The sequence below is a fragment of the Myodes glareolus genome, chromosome 5, assembly GCF_982192425.1.
Source record: "Myodes glareolus chromosome 5, mMyoGla1.1, whole genome shotgun sequence".
NCBI lineage: Eukaryota > Metazoa > Chordata > Mammalia > Rodentia > Cricetidae > Myodes > Myodes glareolus.
The window spans coordinates 104,484,140-104,509,849 of NC_142030.1; the positions used below are offsets into that span (position 1 = coordinate 104,484,140).

The 25,710-nt window shown below is 46.8% G+C and overlaps 2 protein-coding genes across 7 annotated transcripts in view; one reads left to right on the forward strand and one right to left on the reverse strand.

The window, feature by feature from the left end:
- Nucleotides 1-7,779, reverse strand: part of Sctr (secretin receptor) — a 53,302-nt gene extending 45,523 nt beyond the window's left edge. For all 4 annotated transcript variants that reach the window (XM_085688348.2, XM_085688347.2, XM_085688346.2 and 1 more), the window contains exon 1: nucleotides 7,434-7,779. In XM_085688348.2, coding sequence (XP_085544474.1) covers nucleotides 7,434-7,523 — 90 coding nt within the window. In that variant the 5' untranslated portion in view covers nucleotides 7,524-7,779. The remainder of the gene's footprint in view (nucleotides 1-7,433) is intronic.
- An 11,771-nt stretch (nucleotides 7,780-19,550) lies between these two features.
- The window catches only part of Cfap221 (cilia and flagella associated protein 221), an 80,112-nt gene continuing 73,952 nt past the window's right edge, over nucleotides 19,551-25,710 (forward strand). Inside the window, exons 1-2 of one of the 3 annotated variants that reach the window (XM_085688351.2) lie at nucleotides 19,551-19,710; nucleotides 22,475-22,639. In XM_085688351.2, coding sequence (XP_085544477.1) covers nucleotides 22,501-22,639 — 139 coding nt within the window. In that variant the 5' untranslated portion in view covers nucleotides 19,551-19,710; nucleotides 22,475-22,500. Of the gene's footprint in view, nucleotides 19,711-20,114; nucleotides 20,454-22,474; nucleotides 22,640-25,710 lie in introns of those variants that run through there. The other 2 variants (XM_085688350.2, XM_085688349.2) reach the window with 2 other exon arrangements.

Here is a 25,710-nt window from a genome sequence, read left to right on the forward strand (position 1 = left end):
CGAATAATCTTTCAGAGATAGGCCCATAGGCCAACTCAGTCTAGACAGCCACTCAATGGTACTCCATCCCCAGAGTCTCAAAACTAACCAGCACACGGTGTACCTTTGCAGGGAATTGTGGGACCCCAGTCGCTTCCTGTCTTCATTTTGCTCTCTGGCTATAAAGTTTGCTCCTCTGTGAACTTGCACCGTGATGCTGGGCTCACCGCAGTCCAGAGCAACAGGCTAATTAACAGTGGACTGAATCTCCGAAACAGCCAAAATCAGCCTTTCTCTTTAGAAGCTGATTCCCACGTATTTGTTTAGTGACAAAAAGCTGAACAACACAGGTAGGCAAGGTAAACAAACTGGGCATGACAAGAGGGCAGTACCCCTACCCCTCCTCAAATAGTGGCGTGAACTGAATGTTTATGTCACCCCCAAATTCCCACACTGAAGCCCTCACACCCAGCGTGAGTGTTTGGAGACGGAGCTATCCAGAATGTAAGGGATGACAGTAAGGAGGAGAGGGTAGAGGCTGGACCCTAAAGGATCCATGTTCTTGTAACAGACAATATCCACGCGGCATGCTCCTTGGAGAGGTCACGTGAGGACAGAGTAGCCACCTAGAAGCCAGGAAGACTGTGGTTCCAGAACTAGGGAAAGGGAGTCTTTGTTGTTTGTGCTGGTCAGTCTTCAGAGTCTGTAAGTGTGTGTGTGTGTGTGTATGTGTGTGTGTGTATGTGTGTGTGTATGTGTGTGTGTATGTGTGTGTATGTTTGTGTGTATATGTATGTGTGTATGTGTGTGTGTATGTATGTGTGTGTATGTGTGTATATATATGTGTGTGTGTATGTATGTGTGTGTGTATGTGTGTGTGTATGTGTGTGTGTGTGACCAGAGATCAACCTGCTGTATTACTAGTCTTCACCTGCTCTCTACGTTTTTTTGTTCTGTTTTGTTTTGTTTTTCTTTGTTTCTGTTTTGTTTTGCTGTGAGGCAGGGTCTCTTACTGGCTTGAAACTTAACAAGCAGGCTAGGCTACTGTCCAGGGAGTCCTAAGGGACTCTAGTCTCCAACTTTCCATAGCTGAGATCATACGCAGGAGTCATTACATCTGACTTTTTAAACGTGAGGATCTGGGAGTCAAACTCAGGTCCTTGTGACTGCAAGGCAAGCATTTTCCCACCAGAGCCACCTCCCCAGCCCCTAGGACAGGGGTTTGTTAGGACAATCTGGCTGACCTAGATGAATAGGACAGAGGGCGCAGAGGGTTCACTGTAGACACATCCGTCAGAGGAAGCGACAGCTCAGAGGAAGTCTGTGAAGGTAGTCTCGACAGGCAAACGCATCAGCTAGAAAGGAGAGTGTAAATGAGGAGGCCAAGAATTCATATGAGAGTGCCTCTGGGGGCTGTGGGTGAGGGGAAGGACACGTGGGTGAGGGCTCCAGATAGAGTCCTTGGGGTTAACTGAGGTTATGGGGCTAGGTTATGACTCTCACAGACTTGTGTTCCTATAAGGGGCAGGATGGTATGGGCTGCAGGCACGGTTGACCAGTTTGTCTGTTCCCCTTCGAGTTCATCTGTCAGAGAGGTCTGTTGAAGCCAGCAGCCCCAGGATATTCTCATTTTTTCAAGTCCTCCCAATGCTACACAGTCTTGTATTTATTATAAGCAAGTAGATAGGATCCAAGTGTTGTGGGTTTACCTTGGGCTGCCAAGTACCCCAGAGTCTGGTGACGGTCAGTGTCCTTGACAGAAGAGAGACCGGGTCCAGGTAAGAGACATGGAAAGGGATCACCACATTGGCAGAACTCTAGCCCTGGAAAGTCACCTTTCAGACCTGCAGGGATGCTAGGAAGACAGTTCAGCTTCCGTCTGTCAAGCTCCAAAGTTGGAGAATTTCTGTTTTGTAGCCATTAACTAAGAAGGGGGCAGGCAAGAAGGAGAAAATACAGACGCAGGACAGTGAAGACAAAGAATGCATTCTCCGCAGAGTCTTTATCTGGTTTGGGACTAGGTTTTGATTATGTATTAGTTAGCGTTCCACTGCTATGATGAAAAAGTACCAGAGAAAATCAACTAAATAAGCTAGATTTATTTTATTGACTTAGAGTTTCGTTTGGGCCCAGTTGTTTTGGGCCTGTGGCAGCAGAGTGTGTCATGGTGACAGCATGTGGTAGAGGGCACTGCTCACTTCAGGGTAGCCAGGAAACAGAGAGGGGCAGAGGAAGGGCCAGGGTCGCAATATCTCCTAACTTCCTCTCATCGGTCTCTAGATGGTTCTGTGGTCTGGGCATCAAGGCATCCACACACCTTTGGAGAGTATGCAAGATCTAAACTGTAGGGCTGGGGAGATGGCTCAGTTGGAAAAGTGATTGCATTCTAAGCACAACGGCCTGAGGTCAGTTCCCCAGAACCCGCATTAAAAAGCCAGGCACGTGGTACTGGCATAAAAACAAACAGGAGAAACAATGGAACCGAATAGAAGACCACACACCTACCAACACCTGATTTTTGACAAAGAAACAAAAAATATAAAATGGAAAAAAGAAAGCATATTTAACAAATGGTACTGGCATAACTGGCTACTAATATGTAGAAGAATGAAAATAGACCCATATCTATCACCATGCAGAAAACTCAAGTCAAAATGAATCAAAGACCTCAACATAAAGTCAGCCACACTGAACCTCATAGTAGAGAAAGTGGGAAGTATATTGAACGCATTGGTACAGGAGATCACTTCTTAAATATAACCCCAGTAGCACAGACACTGAGAGAAACAATTAATAAATGGGACCTCCTGAAACTGGGAAGCATCTGTAAAGCAAAGGACATGGTCAACAAGACAAAACGACAGCCTACAGAATGGGAAAAGATCTTCACTAACCCCACATCAGACAGAGGTCTGATCTCCAAAATGTACAAAGAACTCAAGAAATTGGTCATCAAAAGAACACATAACTCAATAAAAAAATGAAGTACAGACCTAAACAGAGAACTCTCAACAGAGAAATCTAAAATTGCTGAAAGACACTTAAGAAAATGTTCAACATGCTTAGTCATCAGAGAAATGCAAATCAAAACAACTCTGAGATTCCATCTTACACCTGAAAGAATGGCCAAGATCAAAAACACTGATGACAACTTATGCTGGAGAGGATGTGGGGTAAAGGGAACACTTCTGCATTGCTAGTGAGGATGCAAGCTGGTACAACCCCTTTAGATGTCAGTGTGGCGATTTCTCAGAAAATTAGGCAACAACCTTCTTCAAGACCCAGCAATACTACTTTTGGGTATATATCCAAAGGATGCTCAACCGTGCCATAAGGACATATGCTCAACTATGTTCATAGCAGCATTGTCTGTCATAGCCAGAACCTGGAAACAACCTAAATGCCCCTTGACCAAAGAATGGATAAGGAAAATGTGGTACATTTACACAATGGAGTACTACACAGCAGAAAAAATAATGACATCTTGAAATTTGCAGGCAAATGGATGGAGCTAGAAAACATCATATTGAGTGAGGTAACTCAGACACAGAAAGACAATTATCACATGTACTCACTCATAAGTGGTTTTGAAACATAAAACAAAGAAAATCAGCCTACAAATCACACTCCCAGAGAACCTAGACAACAATGAGGAACCTTAGAGAGCCATACATAGATCTAATCTATATGGGAAGTAGAAAAGGCAAGATCTCCTGAGTAAATTGGAAGCATGGGGACCATGGGAGAAGGTTGAAGGGGAGGGGAGAAAAAGGGAGGGAAGCAGAGAAAAATGTATAGCTCAATAAAATCAATTTTTAAAAAAGCCAGGCACAGTTACACAAACTTAAACTTTCAGGGCTTGAAAATAGAGGCCGGTGGGTCACTGGGAGTTTTGAGCCACTCAGTCTAGCCAACCAGCAAGTTCCAAAACTCAGTGAGAGACACTGTCCTAAAAAACCAAGATAGACAGGGTCCTGAGGAATGACAGCTAAGGTTGCCCCTGGCCTCCACACACAGATAAGATCCAAACCCTATCAGCCTATTTCCACTACTAGACTCAGTTTCTCTATCTTCAGTCTCAGCGCCTCCAACTCAACATGCAGCAAGCATCCATTCTTAGTCCTGTTGATGCACCCCTCAGAAACACGGCAGCCCTAAGACAGTAGCCGTCCCAGACACACAGCAGCCCTAAGACGGTAGCTGTCACACAGAGGCAATGTCCCTCCTTGCAGTCTTGGAGCACTTGGTGTCTGCAGACATTCCATTGCCGCAGCTTTGCAGAGGTTTCCCCTCTAGATGCTGCTAGAACTTATACAATGCCCAGAGCTGCTTCGTGTGGTCCACTGTCAAAAGGTCGAAGTTGGCCTGAGGATGTGCTCAGTTGATAGAGTGCTTGCTGGCATGCCCAAAGTCCTGGGTTCCAATCCCCCTTCCTGCCTCCTGCACATCATAAATTTGGTATGGTAGCACACATCTGTACTCAGTGTACAGAGGTGGGAGGATCAGAAGTTCAAGATCATTCTTAATTACATAGGGAACTGGAAGTCATGCAGGACCACATGAGAACTGTCTCAGAAGGAAATTGTGTCAAAGCTCAGAAATCCTGCTTAAATCATGAAACACAAAGATCGCAAGAGCCAGAAGTTATAGAAGCCTGCCATAAGGCAGTGTTTCCCAACATGCCAGGGCAATTGTGCACATGAATGCATTGGAGCTGCAGCTGCCTAAACAAAGCGAGCCAGGCATCACATCGGCATGGACAGGGAGGAACCTAGGAGAGACCACCTCTAGCTGAGGAGCTACTGGCAGTCAACACTGATATGAGGCTGGGGGTCAGGCATGTGGTCGCTGGTAGGTTCCACAATCCCCATGGATTGCCGCATACCCATGAGTATCTGGGCAGCACAAATTGGGGGGTGGATAAATTTGGGAAGGGGCAGGGATGGATTTAGGAGGAGTTAGGAGAATAAGTAGGGAGTGAGTCAGGTGATAAAATATTATAATAAACAATAGAACTAGTACAAAGAGCACAATAATTTTAAAAAGTTTTTCTTAATATGTATGGGTATTGTGTCTGAATGTGTGTCTGTGCACCGTGTGCACGCCTGGTAATTCTAATCTGTGGCAAGTTGATATTAAAACCAACCAAACTAACCAGTGCTGGGAAGTGGAGACAGGAATGTCCCTGAAGCTCACTGACCAGTCAGCCCAACTTACTGGGTGAATCCTAGACCAGTGAGGGACCTTGCCTCAAAAAAAAGGAGGACAGCACTTGAGGAATAAAGACAAAAGCTTTCCTCTGGCTTCCACATCCACACACATGCAACCCCCCCCACACACACACACAAGCTACACCCTTATGCATACACGCAAAAGACACTCTCCTATGGACGCTGAAGTCATTTCCATCCACAGACAGGACCACTGAATTCCCTCTTACATTGGGGCAGCAGGTCCTAGGGATAAACGTGAACAAGCCAAGGTGTTCGAGCCACAGCATGTGTCTGATGGGACAGTGGGCGGGTAGGGGAGCAGGTGTTATTGCAGGTGAAAGCCCTCATGAGCTGTATGGAGCAAGGCAGCATAGAGAAGGCCCTGTGCTCAGTTTCTTATGGGAAAAGCAAAAAAAAAAAATGCGGTCCACTTTAGCAGTCGTTACTTTTCAGTTTCTGCTTGCAAAGGACACTTCTGACACCTCCCCTGAAGGAAGAGGCAGGGAGAGAGGTGGGAACAAGTACTTCAGCCTCAGCAGTCTCTTTGGAATAGGCCTATGACGTCCCTCTGAGAGAAATCCAGAAGGAAGGAAGGAAGGAAGGAAGAAAGGAAGGAAGGAAGGAAGGAAGGAAGGAAGGAAGGAAGGAAGGAAGGAAGGAAGGAAGGAAGAAATTCAAGATCTAACGTCTGACCACCCGGAGTCCAACAAACAAGAGGAAAAATTTGCAGAAACTGGGAAACTGTCCAAATAAAGTAGGTCAATTCCACCCTCATTTATTAAAGGCGTTTTCTGCCGCAAACCCTCAGAGATAGAATCACAGGTCAGGATAAGCCCATTCAATAACCAGAAGCCCAGGTGAAGCCTTCTCCTAGAGATACACATGCATACACGCCATCATATGCATATGTAAATGACAAGCAAATATAAGGGGCACAAGGGACAGAGCAAACCTCAGGCTGGTGGCACCCTTCCTCCCGAAGTCAGGAATCTAGAGATCTGGGCGCTAGTCCCAGCCCTGCTCCTGACATGTTGATGTGAAGCAAATCCCTCTCTGAGGGCTTTAGATTCTGTAAGATGAAAGACTTGAACAGACTATGCACAAGCAACCTTCCAAGGTACAGTGAAGACTTGAACCAAGCAAAGCCTCTGTTTCCCCATCTGTTTAATTACTGAGATAACCCGGAGCATCCCTTTCAGACACCCCCCCCCCCCAAAAAAAAGTAAGCTGCGCATGTTCCTCCTGCACAGATGCCTCAGGAAATGGGGGAACTAAGTCACTGACCTAGAAGGGAGTCTCAGGAGCTATTATTCCCTGTGGTTTCTTAGAGCTCAGATCTTGGGGGAGGGGGTGACATTTTGCAGAGCTCGTTGGGAGGAGCAACTCCAGAGTCCTCAACTCAGCAGCCTTGAACTTCTTCCCAGTTCTTTCCATCCTGCCAGTCTCAACCCAGTCTGTCTCTCCTTCAGATATCCCAGGGGAAGCCGCCCAAAGTTCCCAGGAGTTTCTATGGGAAAGAAACGCAAACCATCCCGGGCTTCTCTCTGCTCCAACTTTATCCTTCTGCCCTGAATTTGTTGCGACCCGCGCTGCTCCCAGGAGCCCACAGGCACAGACTTTAGAAAAACCAGTCCCTCTAGGCGGAGAGAGGGAGAGGGAGGGAAAGACAGGACACTTGGGATTAAAGTGTCCCACCACAGACACGAAAACTCTACTCACAGCTTTCTAAATTTCCCATCTGCAACTCGGAGCACGCAAAACCGTCAAGGCGCTAGCTAGACTGAAGACCTGGAGTTCTAACTCTTTTTCTGATGCGGGGCAAGCCTCTCCCTCCCCTTTTCTGAGCTTTGGTTTCCTTGCATTTAAAGCCGGAGATCCCGGGGTCTAAAAGGGGAAGAGGGGGTTTTGATGAAGCGCTAGGGGGCAAGTGTCTATCATATTTGATATCCTGGGGCTGCTGCAGAATCGTCTCCTGGAAAGAAGCTATTCAGTGAGCAGGAGGGGATAAGTGAAGGGCGAGGGGACCGAGCCTTTACCTGCCTCACCTGGGACGCAGGGTCCAGGAAGGTTTTGCCTTTGGAGAAGGGAACTCCGAAGGGCACTCCAAAGGGCACTCCGACAGAGTGAACGATATTATTGCTGCGGGACGGGAGATCGGCGGCTCCCCCTAATTCCTAAGACCCAGTAGAGGAAGGCGGGCTGGTCCCTCTGGTTGGTGTGCTGGAGGGACGCGGTACTCACCGTGCAAGCTGCTGTAGCGAGCAGCAGCAACAGCAGAAGCAGTGACTGTGTTCCCCACGGTGACAGCCAGGACCTCATGGTGCCTAGCATGCTCCGCTGATTATTTTTCGCCTTTGCGTTCTGGCCACTCAGGAGCTCGGTGTCTATTTCGGTGACCCCCTCAGCGTCCTACGCGGCGTCCAGGACCATGGGCGACCCCAAAGTCCAGAGAAACCATAGCTGAATCTGTTCAATCCGACCAGATCCACAGGCAGGCTAGGGACTGCTGCTCCCTGAAGGAGGTAGCAAGAGTGCTAACCTGCCGGTGCCTATTGACAAGGACTGGTCGCTGCTCACTGCTTGCGACTCCACCCGCTGGGAATAGTAGGGAGGGGATGGGGAAGCACGGGGCTGGCAGGGAGGAGAGAGGGGGAGGGACCCCAGCCACCAGCCTGGAGGCAGCTACAACCTCCTTCCCTCCCCTCCAATTCAGAAAGTACTCTCTCAGGATTCTAAAGATCTAAGTCACACGTCTTGAGCAGTGATAAGGTAGACAAGATAACACTTTTTTTTTTTAGACAAGACAACACTTTTTTTTTTCCTGAATCCTCTATTGAGGATTGACACCTGGTCTCGCTATACAGCCCAGCCTGGCTTTGAAGTCACAAACCTCCTGCCTCAGTTTCCCCAGTACTGGGATTACAGATGTGGTTTCCAGCACCTGGTGTAGGTCATCCCTAATTATCAGCCAACACTTCCCAGGTTGACATTTAAACAAACTGAGTCAATGTCTGCTGCGTCCCAAAGGACGGTTTGAATTGACATAAAATCTCTAGTTATTCAGCCTTCACTACTGCAACAAACCAAGCAGCCAGTCCACACATAAAGAGAAAAAGGTTGATTTGCTCATAATCCGGAGGGGTCTGGTCCGTGACTGGCTGCCCCATGGCTTTGAGCGTGTGCCAGAGCAGCCCACCTCACTCAGAGTGTTGAGAGGGCACAGTGCAGCTAAACTTCCTGGGGACAGAGGGAAGGAAGTCACAGTCCAGTGGTCTCCTCTGAGATCCCATCCCTTACCAAAAACCTCTCACTAGGTCCCACCTCCTAGCAGCTGTCACTTTCCCTAGCTCTACCCCAGGGACAAAAGCTTTAACCCGGGCCCCTTGGGCAACATTTGACACCCCAAGCTGTAAAAGATACTTTTTTTTAAAAGGTAGAGTCTCAGGTCCATCTTGGCCCCAAACTCATTAAGTAGCTGGGAATGACCTTGAACTTCTGACCACCCTATCTCTAGCTCCTGAATGCTAAGAATATGACTGTGTGTCGCCCAGTGACACAGTGACACCCATACACCCAGTGTATATGGTACTGGAGATCAAACTCAGGCTTCTGGAAGGCTAGGCAAGCACCCTTGGTGTGAGCATGGGGCAGTAAATACTGTGATAGCCAGATAGCCACTATGGGTACATACTGAACTGTGCATTCTCCAAACTCCAATGTCACCCTCCCTGTGAAAGAGAGAAACCGTTCCTTTATGTCAACGGCCTCTTAGTTCTTAATTCTAATCCAGTTCCCGAGTACTTTATACAAGAAAGTGGCTCATCTAAACCAAAGTCCCAACCATCGGAACCCTTGAAATTCAATGTCCTCCCCGCAGAGTCTTAGAGGTTATCCTGAGGACAGGAGAGTCTGTTCTTGACTTCTGGGTAAGATCTACAGATACTTCCAGAATGAGTGTGTGTGCCTGTGCGGTTTGTGTAGATCAGTAGTGGGTGCCATCCTCAATCACTCTCCCCTGACTTTTTGAGTCAGGGTCTCTCTCTGTGAACCTGAAGCTCGTTGTTTGGTTACACTGCTGATCACTGGGCCCCAGGAGCCTCTGTCTCCACCTCCCCATTGTTGGAGAGCAAGTGAACTCCATTGTCCCTGACTTTTTATAGGGTCTCAAGCTCATATGGCAAGCATCTTGCAGGTTGAGCCATCTCCCCAGCCAATTTGCAGACACACTTAGAACCTCATGGAAGCAGGTTGTCAAGATAAACGCAATCTTCAGGGAACTTCCATGAAAAATTTACCTGGTATCAAAGGGGAAAGAAATCTTTTTTCCTCCCTCTTTTCCTTCAGCATGTCCTGGAGTGATACTCATTTACATTTTAGTAGATAAAGCTTGCCTGAAGTTCAGAGAGTAAACCTGTCGCATTGATCAGCCTTATAGACCAGGCAGTGGTGACACACACCTTTAATCCCAGTACTAGAAAGGAGTATAAGTGGGGAAGAGACAACTCTCACACACAGTCTCATTCTGAGATTCCTGGGCGCAGGATCTCCATTTGGGACTAAGGTAGAGAGGTAAGAGCTGGTGGCTGTTTTACTTTTCTGACCTTCAGGTTGAACACCAATTTTTGTCTCTGGGTTTTTATTAATTGTGCTACAATGTCCTTTAGGGTACATTCTGTTTCTCCACTGTTTATTATACAAATCCTTAAAAATCTAAACAAAACTCTTGACAGTTCTGAATTGCAGTACCCCCTCCAACTCCTTCCAACACTTGCTTTTTTGAGAGAGTGTCTCTAGCCCAGTTTTGCCTTTAATTCCCTATGATACTGAGGATGCCCTTGACGTCTGGTCCTCCTACTTCCACCTCCCGAGTGCTGGGATTGCAGACCTCGTCCATCACACCTAGTTTTCTACAGTGCTGGGGCCAAACCCAAGACTTTGTGAATGTTAGGAAAGCGTTCTGCCAGAACTTGGCTACTGCTTGGAGCTCTCAACTTGTCCAAACAGGCTGGGGCGTTTCCTCTTTTGTTCAGCTAAACACGATCCTGTGGGCATAAATGAAAATCCTTCCTGACTGTCTCAAAGAGTGAGATTTCTGCTGCTTTTGTAGAGAACCAGACACAGCACACTCAGCCTGGCTTGATGCTGACTGAGTGCACCGGTCACTCCTTCTGTTGCTGTGATAAAACACCTCGACAAAAGCAACTTGGGCTGAAAGGGTTTAGGTTTGAGGACACAGTTCGTCCTGGTGGAGAAGGCACGGAGGCAGGAGCATGGGGCAGCAGGTCCCATCGCATCCACACTCAGGAAGCAGAAAGAGAAGGATATTGGAGCTCAGCTTAGCTTCTCCTTTTCGTTCAGTACAAGACCCTGGCCCAAAGGATGGTGCTGCCCACCTTCAGGGTGGGTCTTTCCCTCTCAGTTAACCTAGTTTCCCTCACAGATATGCCCAGAGGTTTGTCTCCATGGTGATTTTAGAGCCTGCCCAAAATGGTTAATTGATTGCATTAACCATCGCACTGAATTAGAAAAATTATCTTATTTTCTTCACTTTGTAAAGAGGATTTACTGAACTGGCTGGAGGACCCTCGCCCTTTTTTTTAAAAAATTATTTCTCCATTATATCTTATATTGTTTCTCCCCCTCACACCAAAGAAAAGACATGGTAGAGAATTAACATTATTTGACAAATATCTACTGAGCCCCTGTCCTGCTCCAGGTGCTACATGAGGGTGATGGAGACTGGGAAAATTGCCTTTGCCAACCTCGGTCCCACGTGGAGAGACAAACATGTTCTGGCCACACCCATTCCAGGAGGCTAAAAAGGACGACTGAGGCTGCCACTTGTCGATGAGTCCTGTATCACCCCAGAAAGAACAAGCTTGTTGGTTAGCAGTCATAGCAACCACTGGATGCAGTGGGGTTTCCCAGACTGCTGTAGATACTATGCAAAGTATATAGCGACGCAATAAAGACGGTTCTTTTGGTAAAGAGATTGTAGGATAAACATCAAAACCTGAGTTTGATCCCAGCACCCACATAAAAAGCCAGGCTTGGTGGTTATATCTGTAATCCTAGGTCAGAGGAGGTAGACATGGGCAGATGGGGGAGGGGTTCTTGCTGCCCAGCTAAACTAGCTTTATATGTGAGCCTTGGGTCTCGGTAAGCGATCATGTTTGAAAAGAAAGAAAGAAAGAAAAAAAGAAAGAAAGAAAGGAAGGAAGGAAGAAAGAAAGAAAGAAAGAAAGAAAGAAAGAAAGAAAGGAAAGGTGCACGCTGCCTGAAGAATGACTCCTGAGACTGACTTCCAGCCTTCACATATATGGTGCACACACACATACACATGCACGCATGCATATGCACAGCATATAGGAAGGTATCAGACAACCACACCTAGTGAATTTGTACATCATCTAAGCCCTACCTGTCACTCGGCTCATAGGCAAGCACATTTGAACACCCATATTTCATAAGGCCCAAGTCTGCAGTCATGTATAGCTTTTCCTGCCATCCTCCACTCTTCTTTTTAGTTATACAAACTTTTCTGGTCCACTAGCGGACCATGGGCCTTGTTGGGCTTTCAGGAAGAGTAGCCCCAGTGTTATCACATGTCCCAACAAGGAAGTGGCTTCTGCACTCGACAATCAAGTAACAGTGATTGGTTCTGAGACAGGCATGGGATTCATTCTGACCAAGAGAAGTGATACCAACACATGCAATATGTGGGCACCATGATCAGACTAATAGCAAGATGGCAGTCTTTTCCAGAGCATGGGGCATCTTTGTTGAGAACGAAGCCAGTTATAATGGAAAAGCCAGCGATGCAGAGAAGAGTGTCCTAGCGTCTGTCATGTTGGGGCAGCCATCATTCAAGTCCTAACTTGCTGTTCTTGGTTGTCAACTTGATCACATCTGGAGTTAACTAAAACCCAAGCAGCTGAGTACATCTGTGAGGGTTTTTTCTTCTTAATTAAATCATTTGAAGTGGGAAGACCCACTTCTAATCCGGATCTCGAGATGTAAAGATCTGCCCTTAATCTGGACCACACCTTTGACTGGCAGCCTATATACAAAGGACCAGGAAGAAGGAAGCTTGCTCTCTTTGCCAGCTTACTGTTCTCTTACTCAGAAGTTCATTCCCTCACTGGCATTAGAGTCTACTTCTTTGTGATTCGGTGTATATTATAGACCGATTGAGACACCAGCGTTGGAGACTGAACAACTACTGGTTTCTTGAACCTTCTATTGGTAGCCAGAAATTGCCTAGATGAACCACAATCTGTAAGCCATTCTAACACATCTTCTAGATAGGAAGGAAAAAAGAAAAAAAGGAAGGAAGGATGGAAGGAAGGAAGGAAGGAAGGAAGGAAGGCAGATAGAATCATTCTGTTTCTCTAGAGAAGCTTAACTAACATACTTGCCCCCCAGCAAGGCTTCCCTGAGGAAATAAGATTTGAGATTCAGTGTTTGAAGGTTCTGCAAGAAGATAAAGAAGAAAAGAGGAAAAAACTGACTGCTTCAGGTGTCTGAGTCCAAGGTCTCCACCAAATGTCTGCACGACTTCAACGAGAGCCATTGGAAGCAGGGAACAGCCACACGGAGAGACCTGTACCCTGCATGGCGGCTTTACTGAGAGCAGAGCTAATGTTTTATCGATGAGCCGTAAATAACGAGCGAGAGTGGTTTCAGAGTGGTTTCCTATTGAGCGCTGAACTACAAAGTTGACATCCACATTCTAATGAGGTTTTTATGGTCCAGCCTCTGTGTTTGCTCTCTAGAGACATAGACTGCCTTTCCGGGGAAGCAATTGTTTCTTTACTTTTTGTATTTTCCTCCACCACTTGTCAGCATTCTTTTGAATTTTTATATGAAATATGAGCATTAAAGCAGATCAAATAAAAGAACAAATAAAGCCACATCTGAAAGAGTGTTGTCAGTGCTTTCAAGACTTTATCTTCCCTAGGTGGAAGGTCAAGAGCACCCAAACTTCCCAGAGAAACCCACAGGGCAGCTGGTATTTGTGGGCTGGTGAGATGGCTCAGCAGGTAAAGGTGCTCACCCCCCTTTGATGATCTGAGGTCAATCCCTGAATCCTATACCGTGGGAGGAGAAAACTTACTTTCCTAACTTGTTCTCTGACCTCCATACATGCACTGTGGCATACACACACACACACACACACACACACACACACACACACACACTCTCACGCCCGTACACATACACCAAGTGTATAAATAAATATTATTAAAATGTCAAAAATTGGCAACAACCAAAGCAGATTCAAATCCTGACTCATCATCAATTAATACTAGGAGCTTCTGGACAGTGATAGCGCATGCCTTTAATCCCAGCACTCAGGAGGGCAGAGACAGGCAGATATCTGTGAGTTTGAGGCCAGCAGGCTACAGAGCAAGTTCCATGACAGGCTCCAAAGCTACAGAGAAACTCTGTCTCGAAAAACAAAAAGCAACAAACAAACAAATGAAAAATACTAGGACCTTGGGCAAGTTGAATCTTGGCGACTTGGGTTTCTTCATCTATACAGGAAGGGGTAAATACCCATCTTTTGGCTTCACCATGTGGTAAAGGGTCTTTGTCTTCAGCCCTGTATCTGCTGCTGAGCCCATGAGGTGCCAGTGGATAACTGCAAAGTCCTGGTTAAACTCAGCTGGTAATGAAACAAAAAGACACAGGTGGGAGATAAGGGTTTGTAGGGAGGGAGACTAACCAGCTCCCAGGGTGGGGTTCAGAGAGAAATACATTATATATGAATATATAAAATATGTAATGAATATATCCAGTGAGCTAGCTTAGCAATTAGAGATACTCACCCCAGCCTGACCACCTAAGTTTAATCCCCAGGCTCCAGTGTGTAGAAGGAGAGAACTGACCTCATTGGTTCCCGCTTTCTTCCACATGTGTGCATGACACATACTCACAAAATAAGTAAGATATAAAAAGAAGAGAATGTACCATTTGCATGTATGAGGTTGTCAAAGAATACATTTAGTAAGCTTTGGTTTTGCTTGTTTGGCTTTTGGTTTTGTCCTTTAAGAAAGAACAGAGTTGGGTGCATGTAAACAGCTGACTGAAACGGGATATCCAGGAAGAGTCCTGTTGGGGGCCCAGCGCTGATGGTGGAGCAGAGACCAGTGGTCTCAAACCAGACCAATGATTCTTTGTGATGAACACCTGCAAGTAAAGATCTATGGGTAAAAGGGTTTACTGCGTGACTCACTGTGTCACACTGCAACTTCCAGGGTGAGATTTTCCCTTCCTTCCTTCCTTCCTTCCTTCCTTCCTTCCTTCCTTCCTTCCTTCCTTCCTTCCTTTCTTTCTTCCTTCTTTTTCTTCTTTAATTTTATTTTGTTTTATTTGGGGGAATTTGCAGGGGCAGCGTGGATGCAAGGGTAGAAGACATGAGTGGGATCGGGAGGAATGATGTGAAAGACACAAAGAATAAATTAAAAAAAGTTAAAATAAGAGGAAAAATAGCTGTCTGAGAGCTTCGTTTAGATTCGCAGAGGACAATATCAGTGTACACCATCAGACAATGACTTCGAAGGTCTGTGTCCAAGATTCCTGGCTTCAAACTGAAACTCTAACCACCAGAGAGGAGACAAGCTTTCTCTACTTTGTCTTTTCAAAAGTTTGCAACTTTTGAAAGATGTATGAATGGTTTGCTTTAGTGTTTGTATGTGTACCACATGCATGCCTGGAGCCTGTAGAAGTCAAACGAAGGCTTCAGATCTCTGGGAACTGAAGCTACAGATGATGGTGAACCCCCACGTGAGGGCTGGGAATTGAACTGGGAAATGGCAACATTTCTCCAGTCTCCTGCACGGTCTTATTTGAGTTGTTGTTTCAGGAAAACCATGGGAACAAGGATGAGAGAAATATCCTAAAGGATTATAGGAGTTTGGAAGGATCATTAGATAAATACAGCACATTAAAAAAAACTTTAAGATAGTGGGACAGGGGTGGCACATGCCTTTAATTCCAGCACTTGGGAGGTAGAGGCAGATGGATCTCTGTAAGTTTGAGGCCAGCCTGATCTACAGAGCAAGATTCAGTACAGCTAGGGCTGTTACATAAAGAAACCCTGTCTCAAAAAAAAAAAAAAAAACAACAAAAACAAAACATAAAAAAAAATCTTCAAAACACAGGGGCTGGAGAGATGGCTCAGAGGTTAAGAGCACTGGTTGTTCTTCCAGAGGTTCTGAGTTCAATTCCCAGCAACCACATGGTGGCTCACAACCATCTGTAATGAGATCTGGTGCCCTCTTCTGGTGTCCAGCCAGAACACTATACACATAATAAATAAATAAATCTTAAAAACAATCTTCAAAAAAATCATTAATAGTATATTCAAACATCAAGTGTGCTGATTAACAGTAATTATCAACTTGACATTATCTAGAGTCACCTTGGAGACAAGCCTCAGGCACACCTGTAAAAGATCATCTAGGTTAGGTTAGTCTCTAGAAATGACTAAGGAAATGATCTTGACCAGAATAACTGAGGTGGTGCCACTGTGGGTGGCACCATTCCCTGGCTTGCCCTAGACTGTATAAATGGAGCATGCCAGGAGTCAATCATGTTCCCGTTTGATTTGCACTATAAACATCTATCCCAAACTTCGTGTCTTGAGACAACTGTCATACAATTCTATCTCACAAACTTTGGGATCTTAAATTCAAATGGGGCCCAACTGGGCAGTGAAAACAGTCACAGATTTAAGATCCAAGAGGGGAGGACAGGGACCCCAACTCTTCACGGGAGTAGAGTGGATCAGTAGCCAGTTTAAGCCACCACATTTAGGCAAAGAAAGGGAGTGGGAGATGGGCAAACAGAGAAGGTAGGAGCAGGGTAGCTGCTGAATCCTGCCTATCCCTGAAAGCATGTTAAGAATTTTGAGTTTATTCCTCATACAGTGTGAAGGCACCAGAGAGATTTCAACAAGAAAACCAATGGGCCTTTCTGTTCCGTGGGAACTTGTGTCAAACTTCCCTGACTGTTGTCATACTCATCTCTTATTCTCCTGGGGCCTGGGGCACCTCGCTGTCTGGTCATTGTAAATGCTAACTGCAGCATGCACGTGAACAGAGGAAGCAATTGACTGTCTAGAGCAGCCTTAATTGTAGGGCATCCACGGGATCCAGAATTCTAAACTTTAATGAGTTTACAGATATCCTGGTGGAATTTTATTAGAATGCAGTTCCTGATTCAGGAGGTCTCCGATAGCCTGAGATTCTACATTCTTAGCAAGCTCCAGTACCATGGCTTATGCTGATTGAACATCTAGGGTTTGGAAATCAGGCTGAGAGTGTAGCTCAGGGATACCTCAGCTGGTAAAGTGTTTGCCTTGCAAGCATCAGAACTTGAGCTTTAGATCCCCGCAGCCCACATTTTTTTAAAAAAAAGTCAGGCATAGTTCCACCAGCTTGCAACCCTTCCCCCTGCTAGGGAAAGAGGGACAGGAGGATGCCTGGGACTTATCGATCAACCAGCCTAGAGGAACTGGTTTAGTTCCAGACCGGTGAGAGACTGTCTCAAAAAACAAAGTGGATGATAATTGAGGAACATCACCAGAGATTGTGTTCTGGCCTTCACATGTGCACATGCACGCACTTGTACACAATGTGAATTCATGTGCGCGCGCACACACACACACACACACACACACACACACACACACACACAAGAAACCATTGTATGTCAGGCATTTGAAGAAGTAAGAATAAGATCATGGGCTGTAGGCACTCAACAAGCTGAGGTGAGATGATGCAGGTTTTTCTCTCTGGTCTCCTATCCTCATCAGCAGTTCCACTAAATGCTCAGGCCCCTCATGACTTCTAATGGCCGCAGCAGCTTCAGAAATTATTCTCGACACTGCAAAGCTCAGAAAGAGAAAGATGCGGCAATGACTCAGATGGATGATTAGTCTAACTGGATCTAGAATTACCCAGGAGCCAAATCTCTAGACTTGTCTGCAAGGGAGTTTTCAGACTGGCTATACTGAGGTAAAAATACCCACCCTGAATGTGGGCAGCACCATACCATGGCCTGGGATCCAAGACTGAAAAAAGAAAAAAAAAAAAAAGGACCAGCATCTATTTCTCTTTGCTTCCTGACTGGGGAAGGTGGCCAGCTGCCTCACACTGCTATTGGAATGCTGTCCCCCATGGCGGACTAAACTCTGGAACTAAGCCAAAATGAATCCATCTTCCTTAAGCTGCTTTTCTTTTGTATTTTGTCACAGCTATGAGAAAAGTAACTAACGCAACATTATATCTCTGTGTGCCCTTAGCGGAGAGGACCCTGTGGTGCAGAGAGAAGTCTTCCATAGAGAGAAAGCTCCTACAGACTTCTCCCAGAAGCTAGAGTCTCATAGCTAGAATTAGATGATGTGCCCAGCCCTATATCGATCAGACATCCATGCTTGATCTGGATGTAGCAGGCTCTGCTGCTGGAACCTAGCCGCTGCGAGACAGTGGACAGGGAGGGACCTGACCACATATGACAACAGGCACTGCGGCTTATGTGACAGTGGACAGGGACCTGACCACATATGACAACAGGCACTGCGGCTTATGTGACCATATGCGTACTTTTTACATAGAATAGGAAATATGTTTTTACTGAAAAATGATAAACTTGTCTTTAAAGTGCAGCACAATAGGCTATGTAAGTGTATGGAAATACCTTGTGATCCATGCTGGAGTATGTGGCGGGAGTGCAGACTTGAGAGTACTAGAACCTGGGACTCTGCCAGCTCTCCTGAAATCTTGTCCTGTTGGGACCCAAAGCATAAAGAGCTACAGCAACCTGCTAGGTCACACAATGATGGTTTTTGCTCTCTTGGCCAACAGTAACGGAGTGATCTCTATGGACAAATAACTGTGTCAGGGGCTATGGGAGATGGAAAGATTAGACACCAGGGCCTTCCCCTAAGAATTCGCTGTTTGAGACGTATACACACACAGAGCTGGGAGTGTAGCCCAGTTGACAGAGTGCTGGCCTAGCATGCACGAAGTCCTCTAACCTCCTAGCCCCCGAAGCACTGCACACAAGGTGAGTGTGGTACACATTTGCAGTTCCAGCACTGGGGAGGCAGAAGCAGGAGAATCAGGAGTTCAAGGCCAACCTTGACTACACAGAAGTTTGAAGTCAGCCCAAGATGCACGACTCTTTCTCAAAACCAAAATTAAGGCACACACATAAATAATGATGTAACACATAAAGAGAGAAAGATGACGAAACCCAGGTGGGTGTGGTGGCACACGGCTGCCATCCCGACACGGAAGAAGTAGAGGCAGGAGGATCAGGAGTGCAAAGTCATCATATAGAGGGAATTCAGGCCATTCTAAATTAGATGAGACCTGGACTCGAAAAGGTGTGGGGAAAAGGTCTCTGAAAACCCAGAGAAGAAAACAGTATCACGGGCTAGGAAAGTCATGTGGGTGATTGAAAGTGAATCTTACCTAGTGCCAGTGTTGAAAGATACTATGTTAATTCTCTCTCTCTCTCTCTCTCTCTCTCTCTCTCTGCATGTGTGTGTGTGTGTGTGTGTGCGTGTGTATTTGCATGCACTCATGCCACAAAACACCTGTGGAGTTCAGGAGAGGACCACTTACAGCAGTCACTTCTCTCTGTCCATCATGTGGGTTTAAGGATCAGACTCAGGTCGTTTTGCTTGGAAGCAAACAACCATTGAGCAATCCATCCAGTCTCAAGATGAGGTTTTTAATAGGCAGTAATGATGGTAAGGAGAGAGGAAAAAGTGGAACCAATGGACCACCACAAGTGGGGAAGGGCTTCATCCAACACAGCAGCTGCAGGAAGCAGACAGTACAGAGGAAGTTACTCTTCCGGAGCCTTTCTGTATATCGCTGTGAAGAACATCAAGTGTTAAGTCATGCAGGAAGGGAGGGAGACCAGAGAGTGCAAGGCAAGCAGGACTCCTGAGTGACCTGTTTAAACTTCCAATGTTTTAGGATTAGATTTGAAGTCTTCTCCACAAGTAGGAATTCAGGCCTGGTACTGTAAACCCAGTCAGAAGCTCATGGCTGGTGAGGTCCGTGGTCTATGGGAGAACCTACTGCTGTTGTTTTGCTAAGTCAGTTGTTGCCAAACTGCCTTCTAAATATTTATTGCCTATTCCCACAGATTAGTACATCTCCCAGCCTTGGCCAGAGAAGCTGTTCTCTGCAGTGGACAGTAGTTAATGCAGAGATTCATAACTGGTCTAAGTGCTGACAATAACTGTCTGTTGAGTATTTGACCTCATAGAACATCTCTGTCAACTCAACTTCTGATTCACTGCTCAAGGGAAATCAAAGGAGGGCAGAGGGGATGTAGGAGCCGGAGGACAGGAGGAAGGCTGTGAATGCTGCCTTCTGGCTAGGACATGGCCACCCACCAACTCCGTGCAGCTGTGGCTAGCTGCCCCAGACCTGCACAAGGTCAACTCAACAAGACCAATCAGCAGTCCAGCAGACGGCACTAACTGGAGGCAGTGAGTTAATTAAAGAGGAAGTGGAGGGGGAGGAGATGTGTTGAGGGCTCTTGGTCCGGGCTGGGGGTGTATATGATCAAGATACATTGTTTGCTTGTATAAAACTGTCAACGAATAAATAAAAGATAAACTGTTTTTTAAAGAGTATGGATACAAAGGCATGTGGGAATTTCTTCAAAATAATAGAAAGTACGGACGAAATTTGATTGGCTGAGACTTGGTCATGATTGCAGTGGAGGAAGCAGAACCTCTTTTTAGCGGTCTGCCTAACTTTGCTAATGTATAAAGTTTACCATTAATCAAAGTGTGAAACCAGGGCGGGGAGCGGGGGAAGGGAGCAGAATGTACAGTAGGAGGTCCTGCCCACTGTGCTGGGAAGCCCGGCCCCCATCTGCTCCTTCAGACCCCATGGTGTCTCAGCTCCTCTGGGGAATCCATTGGTTTTCCACATAGTAAGTGGTGCTCTCTAGTCTTTCTCAGGCTCTGCACCCTGCTCAGAGCCCAAGAAACAAAAGCCGCCCAACATCCCCCGTGTTTGCGGACTGTTTGGGCGCGTCCCTTAGTGTATCCTGGGAATGCGTCCGCGTTGTCATGGCGACGCTCTGAGTAGGTTCCTGCGCGCAGCCGAATCCCGCCCCGGAACTATCATCTGCAGGGTAAGACGCCTCGTACCCGGGGGCCTGAGTGTCCCGAGGTAGCCGCTGAGCTGCTGAAAGGGAGAGCCCCAGGCGGCTATCCAAAAGGTGTTCGTCTTGGGACTGGGTCGGGGGAGGGTTTGGGGACCAAAGAAATGATGGGAGGTAGAGTCTGTGTTCTACCCAACCCTTAGTGTGGGTTGGGGTTAAAGGAAGCGGGGATTAGCCAGGGTGAGGCCCTAGCCAACTTGAAAAAAAAAGTGAATGAAATGTATGCCCTGGCAATGCTGAAGCATGCATGGTCAGCCCATACATGGCGGTTCTGTTGAACTTGTCTATATTGAGTTTCATGGTCTAAGTTGATGACCCATGAGGTTTCTTTCTCAAGAGGGCACCCGATTTCATTACAGATGGTTGTGAGCCACCATGTGATTGCTGGGAATTGAACTCAAGACCTTTGGAAAAGCAGGAAGTGCTCTTAGCGGCTCAGTCATCTCTCTGCCCAGCTTGACCCTACCTGAAATGCAGGCAGTGACTGCGTGGGGCCAAGAGCAGGAGGGATTGGAGGGTGAACGAGAGGCCCAGCATTGGAAGGTGTACAGGAGGAGGTTTGAAGTCGGTCCCATGACTGTGCTGAGGAGAAAGCCGCCTTTGCTCCTGAAAGGGGTTGCAGGCAAGAGGATAGACCAGCTAACTTATTTTAAAAATGATTGTTAGGCAGCTAGTGTGTGCCTCATTGTATTCTGTGTTCTCTGTGGTCTTCTCCAATGCTGTGGGACTTCTCCAAAAAAGACAGAAGCAAAACTCACAAACATGCATTCTTGATTTTACATTCAATTTCAGGAGCTCCTCTGAGCGGCCCCATGGCCTCTGGTTAAGAGCTGTGTCTGATAGAGAAAATGTGGTGTTTGCGGCCAGTGAGATAGCTCAGTAGATAAATGTACTTGCTCTGCAAGCCCAATGACTGAGTTCAATCCCCAGAACCCACATAAAAGTGGAAGAGAGAACTAATTCAGGTTTATCCTCTGATCCCCACATGCACATCGCTGCTCCCCACCATGTACACACATAAAACAATATTTTCAAAAATGTGGAATTTCTTAGGTTCTGTTTCAAGGAAATACATTGTTAATGCCAGATGACTTATAAAGGATGTTAGAAGGGATTGGGAATCGGTGTTTATGAGGGAAGTGGAATTGCCAATGACTGTCAAGGACTGTAGGGACCCACAGAGTTCCCAGGCATGCTCAGGTCTCTGAGACCTGGTCACCTATGGGCTTCATTACCTCTCTGTCACCTCCTATTAGCAGAGGGGGAAGGTGATTTAGGAATGCCTGTGTCTTGCCAACTCAAAATATTGAAGGGACCCTTGTTCACATATCTCTGTGAATGTGATGTGGAGACAGGAAGAAGAATTTTAATTATCAACTTGACACAGTCTAGAATTGTCTGTAAAGAGAGTCTTAATGAGGAATTATCTAGATTAGATTGGCCTCTGGGTATCTGTGGATGGATTGTTAACTGATGTGAGAAGGCTCAGTCCATTGTAGGCAGCGCTATGCCCTAGGCTAGGAGACTCAGCCCGTTGTGGGCAGCGCTATGCCCTAGGCTAGGCCCTGCACTGTGTACGAGTGAAGAAAGCTAGGAAGCAAAAGGAAGCAGCTAACATGGGAGGATTCATTTCTCTCTGTTTTTGACTGTGGTTGTTAATGTGACTAGTTGTTTGAGTTTCTACCTCAACTTCCCCTCGATGATCTGGAGTTGTAAGGCAAAATAAGCCCTTTCCTCTTTTGCACTGCTTTTTAGGATGTTTTGCCTTAGCAACAAAAAAGAAACTAGGAACTTTCCAAACTTATGAGGCTTTGAGAACCGCCCCAGAAGCACCCTTCAGACAAGCCCTGAAGAGTCATGGGAGAGTTTGGAGCACGTTGCCATATTGGGTTATGGTGTGTGAGTCAAATGATTAATGAGACAGCCATGTGTGGGAATGCAGCGTCCAGCAGATGAGAGCAGGGGGGCCGGAGCCACAGCACACCACGCAGGGACAAGGGGTACATCTGTCAAAAGCTAAGAAGAAACATGTGTGTGCTTCCTCACGATGAGTCTACCACTCCCGTTTTTCTCCCCAGGAAATGACCTTTGACTCCAGGAGAAGATGGCAGTCCTGAAACCGGCCATGCAGGAACTAAAGAGTGCAGACGAGCCCATTGACAAAGTGTCACCCATCCTCTTGAAGAGCCTGGTGGAGGAGCCCAAGAAAAGAGCAGAAGTGCCTAACCATCTCCTGGAGTCCAGTGAGTGCGCAGCCGCCATTTGTCTACAAATTACGTCTCCAGGGATCCAAAGTCCAGGAAGCTGGGACTGGGGGTGCTGGTTTAACTGTATCATCTTATAGGCTCATAATAGTTCCTCTTAAGAATGGTAGTTCTGTTTAAATCAAGCTGCTTAAATGGTAGATTTTAAAAAGTTATTTTTATTTTCATTTATATACTTGTTTGCATGTGTGTGGGTGCCCATGGAGTCTAGAAGAGGGCACCAGGTCCCCTGGAGCTGCAGTCGCAGCAGTGGAAGCTAGGAACCAAACTCAGCTTCCCTGGAAGAGCTGAAAGTGCTCTCAGCCATTGAGCAGTTTCTCCTGCCTCCCAACGACAGACTTCCATGGTGTAAGTCAGTCACCAAGTTCACATGCTGGAGTATGAGGAGAGTAGGGTGAGGAGCAAGGCAAGGTTAGAACACAAGGCTGGGGAGAAAGCTCAGGGAGTCAAGTGCCTGTCTTACAATCACAAGGACGTGAGTGTTGTGCGCTCATGACCCCAGCAGCACGGAGGAGGACCCCCCGAGGACTGGGGGATCCCCGAAGCTCCCTGGCTGGCCATCCTAGCCTACGTGGCTATTTCCAGGCCAGTAAGAGAGCCTGTCTTACAAAACAATGTGGACCGTGGATGACATCAATGTTGTCTTATAGCACACACACACACACACACACACACAGAGTTAACATATGAATAAAAACCAATGTCGGAGAAAGTCTGGACTTCTCTCCCACCAAGGCTGATGTGTAGTATTGCATTTGCAGAACATATGAACGCTACACAGATGTGCTGAAAGCCTGCCACACTGAGACGTGAGAATCCTGACATACGCCATCCACCGTAGAACTCTGACCTCCCTCCAGCCCTGTTCCACTTCCATTTCCTGAAGTACTTTTCTTTCAGTAAACTATTTCTGTTTCACCACCACTCCCATGTCCCTGATGCATGACGCAATTCCTTGCTCTGGGATGCAAGAACCTGGAATCCTCTAGAAGCACCTTCCAGTGTCCAATATCTGCCCAGAGCACCACAGACAGCCTTCATCCTCAGCAGGTCTTGGGACCACCACACTCCTCAGCTCAGACTCCTCTCCTTGACTTCCTTTCTAGAACCCCGTCCACCCATCTCTGTCCTGCTTGACTCCCCAAGGCTCTTAGTACACAGGATAAAGCGGCAGTTTTTCCACTCCGCATGTCACAGCCTGAGGAGTTCCCCTAATCTTTTAGGGACCGCACTTGGACCAAACCAGGATTCAGGATTCATTTCTTTGACATGGAAAAAAAATTCAGAACTAGGCAGTTTAGGAAGCAGAGTTGGGTTTATTACATGTATTTTAACAAATGCCTAATTAGGTGCAAGGGTTAAAGAGAAAAAGAGTTGCTCAGTGGCAGATGGGAAGAGGCTGATGTGGGCTCGCTGGGAGTAACACATACCCAAGTGTGGTGCAGGCTCCAGGAGGGACAGCTGTAATGAATGACCTTATTATTAGACATATATACCATTTTGGTGGCTCTCAGGTTACACTTCAAAAGATTGCTAAGAACCTCATTTTATTTCTCTCTCTCTCTCTCTCTCTCTCTCTCTCTCTCTCTCTCTCTCTCTCTCTCTCGATGAGATTTCAGGGCAACTCTGGCAATAACTCTGGAGTTAAATCTGATAAAGTAAGACAAGGAATCACTAGGTTTGCACAAGGGGCTTGCCACAGTTCCTTCCCTGTAAGGGGTTCTCTGATGGGGTTCTTAGAAGCATCCAGGCTTACAGCTGGGGGAAGAAAGGCCATAAGTAGCTGTTAATTGTGCTGGATTTTTGCTTGCCTGCTGGTGGGTGGCTTCAGCTGAATTCCCGGGTGAGGGGCTCTGCTCCTGTCTCATATCTCCCGGGTTTTCCCTGTCTCTCTCTCCTACCTCACCCTGAGGTGTTTGGCCTGATACCTCGATCTGCAGGAGTGTCACCTGATGGCCGTACAACAACTTCCGGAAAACATCCTAGTTGTGTTTCACGGCTGGAGCAGCCGGCATGTGGGGAAGTCCCCACTGCTTACTGGGAGTGGACACCTGGTGAGGGAGGAGGTGACATTCAGCTGGTGATGAGCCACGGCCAGCTCAGCTTCTTCACGTTTGCTAACCCCATCCTAGTGTCATTTCCAAGCCCCCTGACAAAGGCCACTCCCGGGAGAAAGGGTCTATCGCAGTTCACAGTTCCAGGTCACCGTCCATCGCAGCAAAGAATGCAAGACGTGCATGCGCAGCAGCTACTTCCATCCATCCAAAGTCAAGAGCAGAGAGAGATAAATGCATGCTGTCCTGTCTGACACAGTCCAGGACCCCTAAACCAAGGAGTGGTCCCTACGGTTTCAGGCTGGGTCTTCCCACGTTAAGACAGTCTCCCACAGACGTGTGCACAGGCCAACTTGATCTAGAACCTAGCTTCTGGAGAGCTCTTCAATGAGACCCTCTTCCTAGGTGATTGTAGGTTGTGTCAAGTTGACAATTAAAACTGACCACACTCCCAACCTGTACAAGCCCCACCTTAAATCTTAGAAATGCATTTGCTCTAGATGATTCTACTGTCACCTTAAGACTGCCAAGTGCACACTGGTATACTTAACCATTTCTGGGCAGGAACACAGCCTGCTGCTTTATGGCCCCAAACCAAAAAAGTTTTAGCATTAAAAAGGTTGCTGAAATGGATGAGTCCTGCCTGACATGCACGAGGCCCCAGCTTTCATCTCCAGCACCGCGTAAAGAAATGTGGTTGGGCATGTCTGTAACTCCACAGTCAGGAGGAACTATCCAAGGGCGTGTTTGATACGTGCCTGTAATCCCAGCACTAAGAGACAGCATCAGGCAGCTCCCTAGGGCTCGCTGGCCAGTCAGCCTGGTCTACCATCTAAGTTCCAGGCCCGAGAGATGTCTTATCCCAAAAATAAAAAACAGACAGAAGTGGACAACACCCAAGAATGATGCCAGGGGGTGTCCTTTGACCTCCACAAACACACACACATATGCATGCACGACATACGTGGAGAGCAAATTAATAAATAGTAAGCATGT